The sequence below is a fragment of the Polypterus senegalus genome, chromosome 14, assembly GCF_016835505.1.
Source record: "Polypterus senegalus isolate Bchr_013 chromosome 14, ASM1683550v1, whole genome shotgun sequence".
NCBI lineage: Eukaryota > Metazoa > Chordata > Cladistia > Polypteriformes > Polypteridae > Polypterus > Polypterus senegalus.
Window position 1 is genome coordinate 85,437,410 of NC_053167.1, and position 23,518 is coordinate 85,460,927.

Consider the following 23,518-nt stretch of genomic DNA (forward strand, 5'->3'; position numbering starts at 1 on the left):
CTACATAAATGGGTGACGATCAAAGAAACAAATTTAGGCTTATAATGCAAAAGTACAGGGTGGGCCATTTATATGGATACACCTTAATAAAATGGGAATGGTTGGTGATATTAACTTCCTGTTTGTGGCACATTAGTATATGTGAGGGGGGAAACTTTTCAAGATGGGTGACCATGGTGGCCATTTGAAAGTCGGCCATTTTGGATCCAACTTTTGTTTTTTCAATAGGAAGAGGGTCATGTGACACATCAAACTTATTGGGAATTTCACAAGAAAAACAATGGTATGCTTGCAAATGAAACCTGAAAATTGTGGCACTGAGACAGCCACATGCAGTCCTAGAAATCAAAACAAGCAAACACAAAAACTGTGAAGATAATCTGTAAAAGCAAACAAATACATTATGTAAAGATTTCTGTTTCTCTACTGGGCAGAAAATCCTGGCAGAATCTATTTTTACTTCTCCCTAGAAGTCAAAACCACATATGTGAGCAATGGAAGCAACTCATTTTCAAAATAAAGCAATGAGAGAGAAAAGAAATGATTTTAAGTAGTATATAGGAGACAAAAATCAACCTCTTAACAATAATAATGGTGTGATTTTTCACAATAAGCTCCTGCAAGCTGGTGTGGTGGATTTTCACAGGAAATGGTAAGTCATCTGGCAGTTCATTTTGGAAACTGAAAAGGTTTAGAAAAACAACAGTTGAATTGTCACAAGAACAAGAAACATTTCCAAGGGGTTCAACTGTATCTATTAGACATACAGTATTACATTGTATATACATTATAGATTTAAGAATTACAATGCATCATTAATGACATCGACTTACAAATTCAAGAAAATGGACAATAGTACATTCTCAATTATGCTTGCAACACACTATGGCTATATCTTGATGTCTAAGTTTAAAAGTGAAATTGGTCCTTAAGATTCACAATTCAAAGAATCTATCTCCAAAGAAAATTTAGGAAGGGGCTGGTTCTCAGTAGTTTAAAGAATGATACATAATATTAACAAGGGTATTTTTTATGAAATTGTGGCAGGTATTTATATTGTCTGGCAGCTTTTCAGTATTACATTGACATTTAAATGATTTGAAATTTCAGAATGTATTAAAGGTTAATCCAAAAGTTTTACATATGAAGTCAGATGTTGTGATGTATTTTATTTAGGCCTTATTATGGATTTCATATTAATGTTTATTGTCTGTGATATAAGAGGGTGCATGGTTAGAGACAAGCTATTGAAAGAATAAGGTAAGAAAGTTACATAGTTGCCTTTAATATGTTTGATATGTTGTGCTTGTCATGATGTGTTCATTCTAACTAAGCTGTATAAAATTAATAATTCATTATCTTGTACTGTTTTATTTTAATTTTGAAGTTTTTCAGATCTTTATATAAAAGATTCAAAATCCTTCCATCAATTCATTATTGAGCCTAGCTAACTTCAGGATCAAAGTGAGAGATGCAGCAGTCATTTGTAATTGCTAATGTGTTTTTTGGCTATGATAAGTAGCTAAATGTCTCATCTCAAAGTATTGATTAGGTATAAGGTTGAAATTATCAGATAAGTGTAGTAATGTTTACTATTTTAGGCTGAAGAATATCATTTTTTGAATACATGACTGCCCCAGCTGAAATGTGTGGATCCCGGTAACCTGGAGCCTGAAAAAGAACACATTAAAACAGAAGGCACAACGGAAAGACAGTTAAAAAGCAGCCCCAACTAAACAAGGGAAAAATGTTAAACTGGCTGGCTAGAACTCTCTGGCATGTATTCCTCTGCTCTTGGCATGAAATGCTTCAGCAGCAATCCCACAAATCCCCAACCTGCACACATGTGCAGGCATTTATCTTGTGGAAGGTTCATAAAACAAGAAGCAGGCTGAACAGCTTAAAATGAAAAAAAAAAAAAGAAAAAAAAAGAGTCAAGTTGAAGACTGTGCCCCTAAGACGCTTTTGATGTAGTGCGGATACCTCTTCCTATCCTCAGGTTACACCTTCTACCAACGCCACACACGCTTTCTTTATGTAATGTATTGGCATTAGCTAACATTCTTCTAGGCAGGTCATTCATCACTGCTTTCAGAACCTAGTACAGCAGGAATCTTTCGCTCCCTTACTCTTGCTGATGCAAAACAATCAAAACCTTTTTATTGCTTAAGAACCCAAGTACAACATGCTCATTATTTTAATAAGTATGAAAGGCCACCAGGAAGTTCAACAAGGGTATATACATATATATATATATATATATATATATATATATATATATATATATATATATATATATATATATATATATATATATATATTCATTCCTCTTGCTTTGGCATCTATTTCATGGTGAATAACACTAAGGTTACATGCAAAACTGTTTGTTCAGAACTATACGTACAAATCCTAATTAAACTTCTACTCCCATGTATTTCATTGCATTTCACAGGATGCTGCTTCTATTTTAGTAATTTTATGTTTCATATTCTGAGTTTTTGCATCATATCATATTTTTTTAAGAAAAAAATGCTTCAATATCAGCTAATATTTCCTGGTAGATTTATTTTTTAACACTTGTTTTCTTTAATTATTTTGAAATGTTCAAATATAAAATATGTCAAGTATTATTTTACATGCTAAATGAAAATGTACCTATAAAATAATTTAAAGGTCATTACAGTTTGGTGGCTGTGTTCAAGTCAAGTCAACCTGGGGAGCATGCACTGGTACAGTGCGTTGCCGCATCCACTACACAACGAAACAACTTGGGATCCCGGTTTGCAACTCCCCAGGTAGATGCATGGTCCAGTCCCACCATCCGGAAATGACCCTCAATCTGCCACAGCCAGGTGTTACGTGGGCGACCCCTTGGCCTGGTTCAGCCACTCGGGTCCCCAACATTAAGGATCTTACGAGCCGGATCACCCTTGGGGAAACGCGCCACATGGCCATAATGCTGTAACTAACGCTCCCTCACAATTTAGGTAATGTGCCTCATTCGGGACACCATGAGCAACCGCTAGAAATATACTGCCTCTGGTGTCATTTGGTGTCTAATAAATGTAACTACCATTGTGTCTACATTTAGTATTTTTTTTTTAAGAAATTTGTTGCACAACATTTTTACACAGCATTAGGAACAGTATCTTCAGGAAGGTAGTGTGCTGATGTATACACAGCTACTATAACAGACTGAATTTAAATGGAAAGACATACTTGAATCACTCACAGCTTCGGCAGGGCAAATGTTTAATTAGAGAACAGGGCATTTTTTAAGTTTAATACGTAATATATCCATGTTTTGACATTTTGATTTTAGTAATTTGGAAAATGCAAGGAAAAAAAAACATGTTTTGACTTTTTGATTTCAGTGATTTAGGAAATGCACTGAAAATAACAAGAACCAGTCAAGCAAACTAAGAAACCCAAGTCTTTCACACTTGTGATTACGCCTACCACCATGAGACATGTTTTGGTTAGTGTTAGACAGCTAAATTTGAGCTGTTTTACTTCACAATAAACAAGCCTACACACTGCACTGTAAGCTGACTGCACTGTGACCATTAACACCTTCTTCAGTACCATTTTGCCTTTTAGCTTCAAAGTGAGTGGGCATATTGTCAGTAATTCCTGTTTTCATGAAATGTATAGAGCCAAAAAGAAAGTATACATCTTCAAAATGGGTTGCTGAGATAAACAAACAAAAAACAAAATCAGGCAGTAAATAGTGGTGAATATGGGATATCATGACCAATAGCAGGTAACAAAAAAAAGGAAAAATGTTTGCTGTTATTTACATACTGCTTTGTAATCACAGAGTTGTATATATTCTTTTCTTTTTAGTAATTATGTTTTTAAAGGTAATTGTAAAACATTAAGTACAAAGTGCTATGAATACAGAGTGTTAGTCATTCATTTTGTTAATTTTATCAATAGCTCCTTAAAATACATAGTGGACCAAATAGTGGGTAGCTTTCTTTGACAGTCGTTGTATGTGTGCAAGGATGAACTTTGTGTGTGCGTGTATATGTGTGTATATATATATATATATATATATATATATATATATATATATATATATATATATATATATATATATATATATATATATATATATATACACAATAAAATATATATATATATATAATATTGTAGTGGGGCAAGTGATAAGGTAGACAGAGTACCAAAACAGTTGTGGTGCTGACCTGGTAAACTTTGTTTAATTTGAAAAAAAGAACAAAGAACTTAACACATACACAATGGCACTACAATAAACAATTGGTTAATAGCCTCTTATTGCTCTTTATTAGCATTCTTAGGAAGGGCTGGTCTGGAATCAACGAAACATATATATATGTTGTGGGGAACAGCATGGACACAGACAGGTAGATATCGTTATATGCACCACAACATGTTTATTTACAGTATTTACAAGACAGTGACACACACAACCCAGTGCCGCAGCACCAATCACCCCCAAGTCCAGGCCTCACAATGCCTCTTCTCTCTTCTGGTCCGTCTCCACTCCTCTCCCGTGGTCCCCAGTGCCACCAGGGCAGTCACCCCCTTCGTGGTCTGGAGGAGGCGTAAGCCCTCCTCCGGTCCTCCTGGCTGGGTACCACCCCCCAGCCACTCACCACTATATATATATATATATATATATATATATATATATATATATATTTAAATAAATGTATAGATACATTTATACACACACACACTCCCATAGTGCCCACAATTTGTATATATTTTTATTTGTACCACCTCCAAAAGACATGTATGTTAAGTTAGTGGGCAAATCTAAATTCTTTATAACTCCAGGAACTGTTCTTCCATTCCACATTATCTATGTGGAATTGGTGAATTCTTCTAAAGTCCGAAAGGTTTTACTGTGTGTACACCAATTCTTCCCACATCCCAAAAAATGAGTGGGTTAGCTTAATTGGCAGTTCTACATTGACCCAGTATGCATGTCTTTGGTGTATGCTTTGATGTCAACAGGCTATAATCCTGTATAATGTCATCTGGGGAAACACCCATAACCCATAGTTGGATAAAATAAGTTCCAAAATGTTCAGTTTTGATATGCACAACACTACAGAACATGATACAAAGGATGTTTGCAGCTAGCTCTTTTCAGATCAGTATATTGGATACATGAAGCATCAAGTATTAAGTTTGAAAACTAGCTGCTTGACTAAAGAGTAGTCATTGGGTCAATACTTATATATAAAGAGACACTTGTGAGGTCCTATGCCCCCTCTTAACCACTAAGGTCTGCTGATATTCAAGTCAAGTACTTATTGTCATAGCATCCACAAACAGCATTGCAGCAGTCAGTGCCATGAAACAATGTTCCCCAGGACTGTGATCAAACATAAACACAGGTAAAGAACTATACTATACTATATAAGATAAAAAAATAGGTAAGTGACTAGATAGTAATAAATAAATAATGTCAACTAATAATAAAAAACAATCTCAGTAACAAGTGTAACAAATGTACTGCATATTAACAAGCTACTAGGGGCAGATCTGAGGACAAGAGAACAACAAAGAGTTCAAAGTCCAGACAGCCATGGGGTAAAAGCTGTTGGTCTGGTGCTGTCCCCTCTGCGTGGCATCAAATCTAAATCCAGTCTCTTTTCATGTGTAGCTTTTAGCTGGTGGAACGAGCTGCCCACCTGAGTTTGAAATTCAGACTCCCTCAATCTGTTCAAGAAATGTTTAAAGATTCTCCTATTTGGTGCATGTCCGTTTAACTAATATTAGCCTTTAGGTTTTTGAAACCTACAGATTTTAAGTAGCCTTAATTTTGTTCTAAACTCTTCACTTGTGATGATAAATTTTGTAACCTTGCCCTGTAACATTTGTTCCCAAACAGTTTCCTCAATTATGTTGACCTGTTTTGTAAGTTGGATACACCTGTCTGCTATTCAAATAAATGTAAATGTAAACGTACATCGATAGGCATTATTTTCTCCTGCACACACTATTGCAGTTCTTCTTGCTCCTACTTTTAGAGCTTTAGCTGCACCACAACAACAACAAATCCCCATGACCTGTTCTTGCCTAAGTTAATTGACTTGCACTCTCTCTTCTGTTCTTTCTTTACTCTGATCAGCCTCTGTTGCATCATCTTTTCAAACGTCAAGCAAAAGGACGTCTACAGTGTATATTTTATACACCGAGTAAGATCATCTGCAGGAATGGTTGGAGCATCTCTGTTGTAATGTGGCTACTCAATGTTTGTTTAGCTGGCACATTAGAGTAGCCTTTCCATAGCTCCTCAATCCTGAGAAGAGGACATCCAAAATTTGTTAAACAGCCTCAGTTACTTGACTGAAGAAGCACATGTAAAAGCTGGAGTTTGCCTGTGTTTTGTAATGGGCTTAGTCTTATTTCCACCTGTAAACTCCACCATTCCACTCCCATTTTGGTCTGCATCAGCTATCTATATTTCCTTGTGTTTTTCCCTCTCTGACCACCACTTATTTGTTAACTCACCACTCTTCCTATTAAAATACCCATCTTCTCCTCCTGGTTGTCATGGGTGCTACACCACAGGACAGGTACTAGTTGAGAACTTTCTTTGGGAAAGCAGCTAAACAACTGAACCTTCCTGCAAAGGTTCAGCTGAGCTTTGTCTTGTTACAGGAAGTCAGGGCCCAGTGTTAAGAACTATGATACTTAACGCAATGAGTGAAGTCGCAAATGGCCTGGAATGTTCAAGCAAAGTATAGAAAAAAACCCGATCTAAATCCATTAAGTAGTTCTCTTGTGAAAAGTGGACAGACATACAGACCTGAGTCGAACTAAGGCTGGCGCATGAGTGAGGATGGCCCTGCCTCCCCCTCCCCTTGGCCCTCAGCCTCTCTCTTCGATTTGTGAATATAAATTGCTGCCACAAGTGAACTATGATACTTAGCGCAATGAGAGAAGTAGCAAAATCAACTAGAATATTGAAGCAAATTATAGCAAAAGACCCAATCTAAATCCGTTAAGTACTTCTTTCATGAAAAATGGACAGACTTACGGACAGACAGACATTTTATATATATAGAGAGATACTGGGGATAAAAGCTGATGTGACCATGGGATGCAGGTCTCCCTCTAAATGGTGTACCTAAGCTCTCTCCTTTAGTCCGGGGTCATGTCTCCAGCCAGGTGCCCCACTGTTGCTGGCCTAGCAGAATGGACCTGTTACACAAGAGCTGGAGGTGTGAGACCCCAAACAAATGTTTCCTTTGCCAGGTTTCCCAGCTCAGCTCAAGGGAAGTGATGATTAATACATGGCACCAGGAATGGCATTTTAACAGTGAAGGTACTGAGGTGCTGTACTTTGCATCACATTTTGCTGTTCAGCTGCTGCTGTAATCCTATGACTAATTAACTCCATCTGAACCTCCATTACAATGCTGTTCTGAGTGTCTCCATCTCTAGAAAGATTTTCTTCATCTGTAACATCTTTTAGCATAACCAGAGCTTCTGCCTCTACTGATGCAACCAACTAAATAGCTTGCTCTTTCTGAGTCCATTCAATAGTAACAACAAAGACAAGGAAGCATATGTCGTATGCTGCCTAGGATATGGTTACATAAAATCTTCATACTTTCACTTAGAGTCTCCTTTCAAATAGTATAATGTCACTGTAGCTCTGTACTGCTATTCTTTACCAGAATTGCTGCTGCCTGTTCACCTATTCAGGCAAGTTTTTTCCCACTCCTCCATAATATAGCTGGTAACTTCGGGATTTTGTCAGGGGACAGCAGGTTCTGCACCAAAATGTCTTTATGTATGGAGCTATTCTTTAACTCTTGTATCCTGACTGGAGTCCCTTTCCCTGCTGAAAAGCCCCATAGTGAGATGGAAGAAAGTAGATACTACAGTCTTTGAGGGCTGAGATGTGCCAGCATTACATCAAACAAATCTTTTAGAACTAAGGGCAAGTTTAGTATTGGTCCTTTTGACATTTTCACACACTTCTTGTATGTTAAATGTGTCTTCTTGCAAAATACATATTATCTTTAATGCCCTGTATTTTGCAGACAGAAATTTTGGGATAAGGTATTTACACTCACTAATCATGGTGCTAGAGATTGGCGACGTTTTGCATGTTGATTAGCACATGCAAATAATATGTAACAAAAATGACCCTATAAACCTATATGCAGAAAGTTTCCACTGGACTCTTGATAGCCTTCCTAATGAGTTTTCTTCTTGCCTGTCATCAGTTTTGGAGACACAGTCTCATTTTTTGTAATTGTGGAAGGTGCTCCATGATATTTAAGATCATATACATTATAATATGAGTATATATTCAAAGTTCTTTTATGTCCCTTTCCTGATTCCTCTTCAGCAATAAGATAAGATCTAAACCTTGTAAAAAAATGACCCCAAGATGTTTTATTAGCACTTTGTCAACCAATGTTACATGTGCATTATGCCACCAAGAAACCTTAAGGGAAATTCTGCAGAAAGTGACAATTTAATTTAGGGATAATCAGTATCACTTCAAATAATGTGTTGTTAGGTTAAGGAAAATTCTCTTTGTATGTAGTATGGAGTGTGATTCAATATGAAATACAGTAAAATAAGAACACAGTTATGACCTGTGTTGCAACCGACATTCACAAGGCACTAAAAGCTATTTTCTTCTTTATTATTTTTTGCTAAAAATATATTTGCTTTTCATTTTATTGATAGCAATAACAAGAAAGTGTGCAATGGTTTTAAATATTTATAGATCCTGTAGCTTGTAAAGATGACCACTAGATGGAGATGCAAGGCCACAAAAGCAGTTACCATAACATGATAAATAACTTGAAAATGATGATTAATTAAAGATAATTGGAAATAATTAAAATTACTTTTTATTATTATTTTCTTTATGCTGAAATTATAAAGACAAAATTAATAACTACTCCTATATATAGAAACTAAAAATTTCTAAATGCATAAGGTTAACATTATTTTGAAAAGGTAGTAAGAACAGTGTTCTCGGGTAAATTATTTTAAATTACTGTACTTCTCAAGTCATTGTTAGTATTTCATAACCTCTGTCTATGCTTTATTAGCCTACTTTATATGATTTAATCTGGCAGCCAAAATATTTCTTCAAAAAGAAGCATTATATTTTAACAATAGTTAGATTTTGGAGGCTTTATAACAGTAACATTACTTTGACTTTTCAGTACGGCCAATAAAAGAGAGTCATGTCTGACTACCAGTGAGCCCATATTCAGATATACATATTTATATGATTATTTATTTGTTTTCTTGTTTAATCACTGGCAGTACCCCTTTTTTCCACATTTTTAGATGCCATTTCAGATGCGACATTGTCGTGATAAACATTGTGCCCAGTTATTGTGCAGTGTGTGTGCTTAGGTGTGTGACATCATGGAGGTGATTATATAAAGGTGTCAATAACACAGACATTTAAAGGTCTTATGATGTTTTTGAAAGCCAAACTCTGAAATTTTAATATTATTTTTGTTTATGTTTTTGTTAGAAATTATATCCTTGTAAATGTGGGAGTTTTGTGCTTTCTTTTTGAACTGTTTTATGCTTTATTTTGTTGTTTGAGTGTTTTTCTTTTGTTTAGGGGCTATGAATAGCATGGCTAATAATGTAGGGTCAGGTGAGTGAAGCAGACCCTTGCAGACTCTACTATAACGTTTTCCTTTTAGTACTTTTATTTCAATCCACTGACGGGAACAAATAAGAAATTACATAATTTGTTAGTGAGTATTTAATTTCCTTCCCACTTTTCAAAGATTTTAAAAGATTTTTCTTCATTATTTTTTTTCATGTCTGCAAAGTGTTACTGTACAATTTTTACTTGTATGCCAGAATTCTTACAGCCACATGCTACCTTAAATGTGGTTATTATGAAAAATAATTAAGGAAACGTGTACAATTGTAGCATTTATTGAAACACATATTGCTTCAATGATTGCCCACATACTATTGAAACAGAACTATAGTCTTTCACATTTTTATGTCAATGGTTAAGAGAAATATTTTTGGTATTATCTGCTCTTTATACTTTCTATGTATTGGTTTCCTAATTTTTGTTAAAATATACTTATGATGTCTGTCCATTTGTAACGCAGTAAACAGAAACTAAGTCACAATGTATGTATGTAAAGTTTTAGGTCTCACTGTTTAATGACTTTTGGGGTCTTTTTCCTTGTATACTATTTTTGTGTGATTATGAAATATTGTACAGAAAATAAATCCTATCCAGGGCCATTGTGAAATGATGGGCATTTCATTTGAAAATGAAGGTTCAGAATTCCTATTTATTCACTGCTACGTACAGTAATACTGTATCTTTAAAATGTAAAAGTATTGTGCTCAATGATTCTCTTGACAGTTTAAGATATTTTGAGTGGTGCACTCATCTGAAAAAGCATTTCAAGAGCTTGAAATAAATGGTGTTCATCAAATCCCACAACAGCATTGTTACTGTACATCCAAAATGTAATTTTGGAAGTCACACAATTAAATTTAAAGATATTTTTTTTTCCTATAAAATTCCTACTGTGTTTTAATTTTATACATGATGAACGATCATTTACTTCTACCTTGTGATCAGAAAAATATTCTGCATGAGCTTGTGGCAGATGATTGTTAACTAGAAATGGTAAGATTGACAAATTACAGAATGGCACCTGCTGTGGGCGCCTGTCCTCATTGTCTCAATATACAATTTGATACACCAAACAATACATGGTACAGGTCTCCTATGTTAACACAAATTATAAAAGTCCAGTTTGTGTTTCAGCATTAAAATGATGCTCTGTTGGAACTATTACATTATATTTTACATTTTTTCTCTTCCAGGTTTAGATTGTGGGCAGTAGATAATACAGGCAGGCGATCTAGAGCATCTGAAGTAACTGTAAAAACGCCATGCCCAGCAGTAGATGATGTCAAAGCACAAGGTGAGTACTACAGATTTTTGAGTAAATTTAACCAATGGCAGTGCATTTGTTAATAATAAACATAAGTCAAGCTTTAACATAATAATCACAGTAGCCGAGGGCATGATAGTCAAAAATTAAAACAGCAGCCTATGCTTCTTTTCACTCTCTCATGGACCTGATTCTCTTCAAAGTTGCACATAGCCCCTGCTGACAGGCTTGGGGACCTCACTGTATTATATTCTTGGAGACGCGTTAGAAAGCAGAGAGTGGGATTGGGGGAGCATGGAAGGGAGACAGAGAGCAATTGAATGTTAAGCAAAGTCAAAAATGTGCATTCTTTTATCAATTTGCACATAAAGATACAAAGACTAGAAAAACTGTTTATCCGTCTTTACTTGTATTCACTTACATAACCTACTGTATGTACCACCATTCTACTTTGTGGTGTTTGTTGTACAAATACTGCAAGATTGCCACCACATTTTGTAAGCACTTTAGATAAACTGTTGGGATTTGTACAGCAACACCTATTTGCTTCAAGTGGATCACTGGCCACAGGGAAATCTTGTGATATGATGTAAATTTAAAGCTGGATTTCTCATATGCTATGGTAACACTGGTAGTGTTCTTTAAAGAATGACAATGAATGAAAGATCGTGTCAGAAACACAATCTACTGTCTCATGTAATGCAATGAAATCTTCAAGGTAAAACTTTTAACACCTTTCAATCACTCCTGGTGGCTGCGTTTTTCATAACATGCTTAAGGATGGATCTTAGAGTTTGGAGCTTGTCAGAGACTAACAAATGATTTTTGGACACCCTAAAATAATTCCCATAAAGGGCATTGAAGTGGCTGAGCATGACTAACAACAAAGCTAGCTGACATGTGTGAAGCTGAAGACATCAATGTGATTGTATTGTGAAGGTCTAATGAGTCTGGAGTGTAATGTTAAGCAGCTGTGCTGAAGTGACTCATTTCTTCTTGGAATAAAGCCTGTCAGCACCTTCTCTGGTGCAAGTAGCACCAGCAGTAGATTCTTAAATGATCTAAAGATCTCTATTGCAGTACGGTGGTGATTTTCAACATAATTTGAGTAGACTAATATTGACAGGAGTGTAAGCAGCACTTCTAACTGAGATAAGTTAAGAAGCATCTTGTTACAGCAGTATGATCTCATGACTGCTTGAATTAAGAATTACGTTTTGATTAATAAAACCAAGATGTACTGTTTCAAACAGTTATATGGGAAGAGTAATTATATACCAGTTTATAACTTGTTCTGGCACTCTCTGTGGGCTTGATGTTCATGATTCAGTTAAGACAGCACCAGTAGGGAAACAGCTGTTTACAAACTGTCCCCTAAATGTCTGAGGTGCTTTCATTATAACTTGAAGCTAGATGAAAAGCCTTCTTTATGTCAAACAATACATTTGCGCAATACTTAATAAAACGGCTTACCTGAGTGCCAAGAGGTTGGCAGGTGTGGAAAGGAAACATTTCCAAGTTGTGGCCTGTAGGGAATGTAAGAGAGTCCCAAACCCCAAACACAACTTCACCCACACAGGCCCTGGGTTCAATTCAAGCCTATTTTTAAACAAAATATGTTGATACAGGCTTCTTCACAAAAAACACAATGCTCATTTCCTTCTGTCATCCCCTAAAGCTTCTAGGTAAGCACTGTCCTTATCTGGGTGAGGTGTAATATGCTTCTTTTAAGCTGAATCTGCGAGTACTTCTGGTGCAATGATATTGCCTCCAAGAAACACTTCTGATTTAGCCAGAACCTCCACCCAAAAGGGAGAGTCTCCTCCCAACAGTACCATCTAGTGGCCCTTTAGAGACCCCAGCAGGATGACCCTCCAGGACTACAACTCCCATGCAGCCTGTTGGGTGTCCAAATAGGAACTATGCCAGGGGAATGCTTCCTCCCAATGGACTGGGGAACACATGGTCCACAAACACAGTCATACTCTATCCATCCATTTTGTCAACCTTTCCACTGGGAAAGGGTACCACCCCAACCAGAATGAACATCCATCCACGTTGTTCATCCATAAATGCCTCCTCATCAGGTAACATAGCACCATCCATCCTGGTGGAGATGTCAGTCCATCTATGATGTTCATCACAAAGCGTATAAAAAATATGAACGAAAGTTAAATGTACACCCATGATTTTAGAACTGCTCTGCATTCACATTTTTAGAGGCAAGAGCCAGGAAAGAATTTTAAGTCCAGTCAATCAAAACAGTAATGAAGTAAATCATTTGAGGGCACCAGAGTTAAGGAGAGATAATGGGGAACTTTCAAAAGGTCAAGCGAAATTGTTCAGATCATTAAGTGATAAAAGAAAAGCATCCCTTGTAAAGTACAAGTTCCTACTGCATTTTTAACTGTAAGGGTGGGCTTGGGGTTACTTATTTCAGGGACAACTTAAGTGTATTTTGACCTAGCATCCTTGGAATTTTTATAGGTGATCTTGAACTTTTATGAGTGGCTTAAAAGTTAACCTTAGGCTCGGTGGAAAAGTAGCTGGGAAGTGAAATGAGGAAAGGCACACAGACAGGGAAAAGTTCAAAACAGCTTCAGACAGAGAGAGAAAGAGAGAGATATGAGAAGAGACAAAAAGGAGTACTTAGGACATTTAAAAAGGACACAGATATGGGGATAACACACCACTGCACAGCCAGGGCAAGGACTTGTAGAAGACAGTCATGTGGAACAATAGATTATCATTGTTTTTGTTTCGTTTTAAAATTATTTTTATTCTGTTGTTACCTATTCTTCAAAGCCTTTTTAGTTTCAACAAAATATTCTTTGTAATATTTGGGACTGTCATTATTCTGAATTAAAAGAAAAGCTAGGAAGTCTCTCCTGATTTGTTATATAAAACTTTCCAAACATTAAAAAATATATTTTTTCTTTATTTTTCCAAGCCAACCAAAAGCACTTTGAAAGCTACATGTTATCCTCATCCTAAATGAATAGTATAGTGGTGCATTATATTATTTATAGTAAATCACTGTTATTGATTAAGCGCTAATTTTACATTTTTCTCTAAAAAATACATTTTCAGAAGAAATCTTCAATAATTAGCTTATCCAACAGCAACTGCATTTTGTGACCCTCTCCATTTATTTTAATTTTTATTAGGTTATTGGAAATATGATGTGCAGTTGGGAGTTTTAGAAAAACTAGCTTTGCCCTATGAACTCGACATCCAGGCCCTTCCAAAACGTTCCACTTACTTGAGTTATTGCTCAAAGGGTATTGTAGGAAACTCATTTTAAATCCTATTCATCATAATTTGTTAATTCATCCATTCTAACAATATTGCATATATTCTAGATTACTGATTCCATTATATGAAGTTAATTCAGCTGCATGTAGGTGGATTGCTTACATTCCTCAGTGAACACAATGCCATTGTCTGTCAAAAGAAAAATCTTTCACCAATGCATATTTTTTCAATTAATATTGCACATTTCAATGAATGCCTAAAATTTCAACACAGCAAAAGCAGGCACTCATACTGTTCAAAATGTCAGAAGCACTTTGATACATAATCGAGTGAACGTAACAATTTCAAATTTGCATACAGCAGCCCTGAAAGAGGTTTTTATGGCAAGAAAAGTAAAAAATAAATGAAGCCTACATTGGCCATTTATGATTTTCTGATAACGTCAACAGTGTTGCCAACAGCCCTGAAGATCTGCAGCTTTGAATTCATCAGCTCTGAGATGCAAGCGAAAAGGCTGGACGCAAAATGAATTTGAATACGGTGAAGGCCACATTCAACAGCTTTGTAAAGGCAACAATGATTGCAAAGGATCAAACAAAGCTTAAAACAGTCAAAAATTATGTGTATCTTGGACCACAAATCGGTACAGATGGAAATCTTATGGAATAAATCAAAAGATTAGTAAAGATGTGATGAAGTGCATTTGGAAGAAATTGTATGATATTAAAAGGAAACTGCCATTTGTCTCAAGAGGAAGGTTTTTAATCAGCACACACTATCTTTGTTCTTCTAAGGATGTAGAAACTAGTCCCGAACTGTGACAATGACTAAAGACATAATTAGCAAGTACATTGTACATTCTTTGGATAATATGAAAGTATACAAATGGATTAAGAGTTAAATGAAATTAATGTTAAAACAATAAAATAAAGGAGTTTAAAATGTTACCAAGCTTGATACATAAATATAAAATGAAGAAGGGTCTCATCAAATTCAAAAACTGGTACCAATGCTTACACATGAATGTCACCAACACCTCAAAATATGAGCACTGCTATACATTAGTCTAGTCTAGGCCCATGACCATGCTGCCACTAAACTGGTCATCACCACCGGATGCAAAAGGCTTCGTTGATTTGTTATCGTATTTAAATGTTCTGTCATTTCTGGCCTTGTTTCTTGAGCATTCCTATGTCCACAGGTTTTTGGTTTTTAAATTTACCTTAGAGTTATGACTTTGTTTTTGCCTAGCCCTTCTGTACTCACTTACTTTATGCTTTGGTCACCATTTCCTGTTCAGTGTTGTGATTCAGTGCACTTTTGTTGTCAAATTTGTTCCTGCAATTATTTTGATGATTTAAAAAAAAACTGTAAAGGAACTTAAAATTATGGCACATTGCTATTTTTGTTTGGGATTTATGTAGTGTATGTTTCTATCCTCCTTGCTACCACATGAAAGTCAGGACGAGAGGTAGAGCAACTCAAACTGAGGCTGGCACGTGAATGAGGAAGGCCCTGCCCCCCTTCCGCTCGTCCTACAGCTGCTCTCCTGCATTCGCGCAAATAAATTGATACCACAAGTGAACTACGGTACTTAGCGTGATGAGAGAAGTCGTAAAATCAACTGGAATGTTCAAGCAAATTATAAATCTGTTAAATCGTTCTCTCATGAAAAGCGGATAGACAAACGTTGGATTTTATATATATATATATATATATATATTTACTGTAGATGACTTGCCATATAATTTGATTGTTTCCTAAAAATGTAATCAGGAATAATACCGAAACTGCCATGTTCTAATACTAAATGGAGCAGACCAGCTTTTTAACAAAGCCCTTTAATTAACTTGATCAAAATATTAATTTGTCTTTATTTAAATTAACTTCAGTGTTCAAAGAACCACTTAAGAGTTTAAAGAAGGCTTCTCCAATACCTAATACATAACTGTATGTTTCTGTTCTGTCATGGTTTTTTTGTGGGTCTCACCTTAGAGTTTTGTGTTTAGCCATGTTTGAATTTTTCTTTGTCAACAATGTCTCATAATTAATTTGTAATTGTTATCTACAATCTACATCTTTCATCCCCAGTGCTTTTTAGCTCATTATGTAAAAGTCGTAATGTGAGGCCATTAGTGTTGCAGTATCTGAGGGCTGTTTAAGTCTCTGATATCCACTGCATCTTTGCAGTGGCATTAATTAGCTTTAACCATGTCCTTCTTTGCCTGTTTTTTTGTATTTTGCTGTTTTGTTTAGCAGTCTCTCGGCCTATAATTTGGCTTTTCTGAATTTTGTAATTTGCTATTACAGGTTTGGTTGTTGTTTATTTTTTTAATTTTGACTATATTTTTGATTCACATATGAATTTGGATTATTAACCTTTTTGATTAAGAAATTAATTGGATTATATTTTAAATCTCATATGTTTAGGATTATCAAAAAAAAAACACTGAAACATGTGCAATCAAACAAGTGAGCAGCATATCAAATGTGACAATGTCTTCAGTCAAAGTCAAATAATGCCAGTCCACTCTCTAAATTTTTCTTTCAGCAGTGCTGACATTAGTCTTATGCTGAGAGTCTGAAATAGGGTTTATATTTTATAGACATTTTAATGTTAGCTGATTTTACATTAAAATGCCACCATATACATTGAAAAACTATGCATGACACTCTTGTACTAAATCATGCAATCAACTTATCATGCAGTTTGACATGATACAGCACTGAAACATTAGTTGTTGAAATTCATCCAATATTTCATACTATATTCTGTCTAGAAGTACTTGGTGTTTAAATATATATTACTTGTGACAAGGATAAACCTGGGGACAAAACAAATCACCTTTTGGAACTTTCTGGTCTAGTTTAGTAGACTGCCAGAGTAATTTTTTGTTATAGAGTCGGACATGTTGTATAGGTATTTGGATGGAATCCCAGACCCTGCTGTATTACAGTGTGCCGATCTTTCTGTAAATCACCCCAGCTGCAGCAGGTGCCTTGCTCCAGCTGCCTCTTTTGCTCTTCTAGTCACATTACTTTGCCAACAAGTTTAAAAACTGGTGGTTAAATTTTCCCAGATCTTTATGAATAATGTGATGATCGTCACTGCCAAGAAGGTGATAATGATTAACCGAACTCTAAAAACTGAGCTGTCACGTGTCAGCTTGTGTTCATTTTCTGGATCTTACCTTACAGTAACAATAAAGTCAATACTTAAGGACTGTTGAAAAATGTACTTTTTGTTTATTGCTATACTGATTCTATAATATTGTATATCTTTGTTAAAAAATACACATTGGGGAGAATTCTGTATGCTCACTTTACAAAAGCAAATGGAGAAAAATAATTTGTGAAGTTGTTATGTGTATGAGTAGTGTTAAAATGAGTGAAAGATATGAATGTGTGTTCTTGCATCACACATCCAGTATAATTTAGAAAATTTAGAAATTAAAAAAAACATACAGATCATTAGAGACCATTACCCTGACTCATTATATCCTCTAATCGATGACAAAAACATCCCAACTCTCCCCGTCATGCATTCATTTCTGGAGAATCTGTTTACCTCCACTGCAACAGTATTCTTTCATGCTATCAGAAGACAGACTAAAGAAGCAGTTATATATTTATAAAGTAATATATAAGAAATATGAACAATTTATTTCTTGCAAATCGAGCAGTTCTGCCAATATAGTATTTAAGTCAAGATACAGCACTTGAGGTTAATAAAAATCTTTGTCTACCACTCATTCAGTGGAAGTAACTTCCTAACAGTTCGCAGTGTCCTGCTCCATTTTTTCCTCTTGTTTTTTTTTTTTTTTTGGTTTAGATTTTATGAGTTTTTACTCTATTTTTGTATTCATCTTGGGCTTTTTGATTTTTGGCTTTGTTGCTAGTTTTTAATGGTTTGGGTTTTTTGTTATATTAGTATTTCTTGATCTCTTTAAATATTTTTTCACTGTTGTATCAATTGTTTTTGTTTATTATTTGTGACTTTTTAAAATCTTTGCACCTTATCCATTTTGATTCTTTTTAGTTTTTAATTAAATATTTTTATTGGCTTTTTTATTTTAGAAAACCTTTCTTTGTATTTTCCTTTTTTTAAGTTGAGGTATTTTTTATCACAGACTTTCTTCTGTTGACTGGGTATAAAGCAAAATGAAAAGCTCTGATGTATTTTTCTGGGCTTAATGTTTAGTATATATCCTGACTGCACTGCATGGCAGCACTTAAGAAATGAATTATAGGCAAAAAGGAAAAGTGAATCCATAGAAGTTGTGAAATCAAAGTAACAAGCAAAGGGTCATAAGTTTGAAGATGCAATTAAAGTAAAAATGGGAATGAGAACCAAGAATCATAGTAAGGAAACTGTGTTGAAAATCTCACTTAAACAGGCAATATGTAACTAGAAACATTTAAACAAAACATTAATTGTACTAAAAGATAAAAAAAATATTCTCTAATCAAATACGCGAACAGGAAAGTTTTTTGTAGAAACATTTTGCAATCTTGGGCAAAATAGTATATGATGCTGAAATGTATACTGTTACCATCTAGCAAAGCCATGAAAACCATCAACAAAAGCCTCATAATGGCTGTGCCCACAAGAAAACAACAAGGTGCCATGGGGAACATAATTCATTGTCAACATAATTAAAAATGCGCTGAAATAAAAAAAAGTAACCAATTGATTTCCATGCCTTTGAACTCTTGAAAACATAGTTTAAAATAGTGTAAGAGACCAAGGAACCATAAAAGAAAAATCTGAACTACAAAACAGATCACAACAGTCTTGAGCTGCAGTTCCCATGCTAAGATCCAAAATTTAAAGGAATGCTTCCTATATAATGAAAGTTGAAATAAAAAGTTTTCCCGTAAAAGTACAGTTGAAAAGAAACCAGGAAAGGATGCGTTTGACAGAAGAATGGTAAAAAATATAATCAGGGCAATACCAAAACACTAGACAAAAGGCAAAAGCCAAAATCAAAGAATCAAAATAGAAAAACAAGTCTTTCGGAAATACCCCAATATTAGAATGATGAGAGAGGTATTCCAAGAATCCCACTTAGTGAATAAGCCTCACTTAAATCGAGATGCTGGGCTTATCTGAGCCGTTTTCTGTTCCACCATTTGAGGATTAGGGATAATCAAGCTTGGTAAGCAAGGCAGCTAAGCATCATGTCTTAGCCCGGTCCTTAGTGGAGGGTTGTGGAATGAGAGTTTATGTAATTCCTGCTCGAAAAGGTTGCATGGATTTTTTTTGCATATCTAATGTTGCTAAATTCTCATTTAATTTAATTTTAAGTGTTTACTGTATTACGAAATGGTAAAGCGTTACAACCCAAAGTATCCATTGACAATAAACAAAATTTAAGTTATGTTATTCATTATCACCTAAACTAGCAAAGGAACCTGTAATGTTAAGCCACTGAAGACAATTTTGCAAAGAAATATCTGACATAATATAAAAAAGAACAAACTCAGTTTGAAATGTTGTAAAATGTTGAAGAAGGCATTAAAATTAAACAAAAACAAGATCCATTTGCATGTTTAAATCTTGTAAATGTTGGTATCATGAATGTTTTGGGGTACAGAAGAGGTTTCAATTCTATATGCTTAAATAAAATAATCTCACTTTATATAAATCACATAAAAATCATATCTGAAAAGCCCAGTTTCCCCATCCATGCTTCTATGAAAGATATGATGTTTTTAAATTTACACACTTTGGAGAGGGTTTTTGAAAAGATTTGTTTCGATATGGATGGAAGGCCAAAACAAGTTCAAACGATACATTTTTAATGATGTCTTTCCATGTTAGTGTGCAATTCATTTTGTAATTGTTTACATCTGGCAGTGTCTAAGCAAACACCAAATCCGTGTAAGCATGCTATTTTTGTCATTATTCAGTCTTATGTAAGTCAAAACAGCCCGTGATTCCCAGTCTTCTAAGAAGCCACATTCTGTGCTGTTTTATGTAGTAAGTAGTTTAATGTAGCCATACTGAATTTCTGCTTTTTCTTGAAGTTTTATATGAATATTATCTGTAAGTAAGCAAGGACAGAATTTCACATCAGAAACTTTCAAATATTATCATACAGGTACCCCACTGATGATCGAGACTTCTCAACTTGCAGCATGCCTTGCTTTAATATTTGGCCTAGACAAGCTCCTGGGTGTTACTGACATTCAATTCAGAATCATTTACATTGTTCTTTCAAAACATTTATATTTAGCAGATGTGTAACAAAACACAATATTTGGAAAAGATCACAATTCATTTGTAAACTATATGTCAATCAAATCAGTTTATTTGGACATTTTGCAATGCCTCATGCACACCTCTGGTGTAATTGCGTGTTCTTAAACTGTTACATGACATGACAAAAAAAAATGTAAATGGAACACAATTACAAGGCAGGAGGGGCAACAGCAAGAGACAGTGTGTTTGAAACCTGAGAGGCAGAAAATTTAAAGATCAAGTGATCAGCCTGCAAAGTAAACGTTAGTGGGTTGAAGTCAGATATTTCATTTATTCTGCGGTGGGCTGGCGCCCTGGCCGGGGATTCGTTCCTGCCTTGTGCCCTGTGTTTGCTGGTATTGGCTCCAGCAGACCCCCGTGACCCTGTGTTAGGATATAGCAGGTTGGGCAATGACTGACTGACTGTTTCATTTATTGCCCTTCCTCACTGACACTGGAATAGGCAATCTTCCTCTTCCTGTATTCAATGGGCTGAATTAAGCCACGTTTTCAAGCACATCTCTTAGACAGTGATCTGCAATTAGAACTTTGTTTTGCTGTCACTCACCTGTCTTCTGACTATCAAGAATATGTCTCCTCCAGACACTATCCGAAGCTAACACAGTTTGTTATTAGCATTTGGAAATCTGCTGAAGTAAGTTATAGAGGGTATTTTTAATTATTAATAAAACAAACAGAGCTTGTGGTTGGTTTTGTTCTAAAGGTATTCTTAATTCTCTCTGTCCAGTTCATTCTTTTCTTTATCTGTGTTTTTGATAAAGATTTTATCTAAATAATATCAATCATATATTAGTCACTACCATGTAACCTTCTACTTTGCTTTATATGTAAGCCTAATATTTCTTGTCTCTTTCATAAAAATATGTTGATTCCTTTTGCATAGCTTGTTGACAACCTCTGCTGCACTGCTCATAATAATCTTACCTTCCTGAAATGGTAGTCATTTCAACTTTTTTTTTTGTGAATGTCATCTTTGCTAGAAAGTTGAAATAAAAGGCAGTGACCAAATGTGTACAAAATTGAAAGAAGGTAAGCATATTGCTGTTACATATTGAACTGTAAACTTAATTTCCATATAAGTTGTCACTGTTTTTAATCTTGAACTTTATTGCCGGGCAACACATTTGCTAGGAATACCACTTGGTGTTAATGCACATAACAAGGTAAATAAAATTAAACAAAATATACAATACATGACACCCTCACAACATTATATACACTATTATGAGTAATTACAAAGTATTTAGCATGGACATGCTTATTTTGTGTTTTCACAAGCACATGGCAGCATTTATATGAAAGCTTATATAGTAAGGCACATGGATACAATATCTGACTCCAATATATATGTATTGAGCTATACAACACTCTCAGAGGGCAGCACATTGGCAAAGAGGCAGAGCTGCTGCCTTGCAGTCAGGAGATAAGGGTTCTTGTCCTTCCTGCAGGCAGCATGCATGTTTTCCCTGTATCCATGTGGGCTTCCTTTGGGTGCTCCTTATTTCATACCACTGTCCAAAGATATGTATGTTACTTGGATTGGCAATGCTGAATTGACCCTAATGAGTGTATCTGTGTGTTTGTGTATTCACCCTACGATGGATTGGCGTTCTGTCTAGGGGCTGTGCCTGTCTTGGATCCTGTGCCTGCAGGGATAGGTTAAAGCTTCCCCATGACCCTGCTATGGATGGATAACATTTTCAGGCCCATTTAGTCTAATGTAGAGATGCTAAGGACTGGCAATATATGGAAGAACCCAGTCCTGCCTGGGATACAATTTAATTTCAAGTTCCACATCACTCATACCTCCCACAGAGCTACTGTAATATAGGATCACAAATCAATTTAACATGCATTACTATGGAATGTGGGAAGAAATCCAGGATACTGTGAGAAAGACTCATGCTAGCATGGTGACAGTTTGCAAATCGAGTAATTAGAAATGGAATTCGAACCCAGAAAGCTGAATACATGAAGCAGCAGCACTAATCACTGTGTCACTTTATCATCCATATCATATGCTGTATAGCTTTTTTCATTAGGTGGATTGTGTATATTGACCTTGCTTTAGGGATATACTGTAGTTTGCAAAGGATTAAGCACTAGCATATTGTATTAGTTCTGGTTATATTCCATCATTTAATATATAACATAAATGTATGTTTAATATTACTGTACACATATTGTGTACTAGCTGTGCTATCCGCCTAAGATGGGTTGCAATCTTAGTAATCACCAGAGACTTACAGCATTAATGTTTGCAGGACACCTCCTACGAGAATGTATTTTGTAATGCATGTATAAAAAATGTATTGCATGTGTCATTCCAACAGATGGCGCATTACAAACATTTGTAGTAATAAAATGTATTACTACAAATGTATGTAATCCACCATCTGTTTGAAAAACAAGTGCATATTTCACTGTTATATGGCCTTTGATGTGTGATTTGTAAGAGCAGTGTAAATGTTTGTGATTCACCAATTCAGTGGAATTCATTACTACAAATATTTGTGATGCACCATCTGTTGGAATGAAATAGACATAATAAATGGATGAACACACAGACACTTATCCTTTTATTAAGAATAAATTATTAATTTTATTAAGGTGGATTAACAGTAAATATGTGCTTTATTAAATATTAAATAATGTAACATAATAGTATGAATGTGCAGATTTCTATGTAGAATGCTAAGATAATTGATAATAACAATACTTATAAAAACAACTTTTCCAAAACCTGTTTAAAGTATGAACTGTATATTTTCAAATGTATGAATAGATATCTGTTGTGCAGAAATTCTGAGACTAATAAGGCAAAAAAAGAATTAGTAAAGCCATCCTTTTAAGTATTCTACATTTAGAAGTAGATCCAAAATTGAAACAATTCATTTCCTTTATAGTAAGACTTTGTCCTAAGAGCCAATGTAAATTAATAAATAACTTTGTAGAAGTTCTTGAATGTACTTAAACAAATGAATAATTTTTTTGTGGATGTAAACTATTATATTAATCTGGACTGCACAATGTTTCATGTACACGAGGAACCTGTCCTTCTAGGAAAGTTGGA

General features: G+C 35.1%; 1 protein-coding gene across 3 annotated transcripts in view; it reads left to right on the plus strand.

Annotated features, from left to right (window-relative positions):
• Positions 1 to 23,518, plus strand: part of astn1 (astrotactin 1) — a 1,272,040-nt gene that overhangs the window by 1,214,825 nt on the left and 33,697 nt on the right. For all 3 annotated transcript variants that reach the window (XM_039734841.1, XM_039734842.1, XM_039734843.1), the window contains one exon: positions 10,855 to 10,955. In XM_039734841.1, the coding sequence (XP_039590775.1) occupies positions 10,855 to 10,955 (101 nt within the window). The remainder of the gene's footprint in view (positions 1 to 10,854; positions 10,956 to 23,518) is intronic.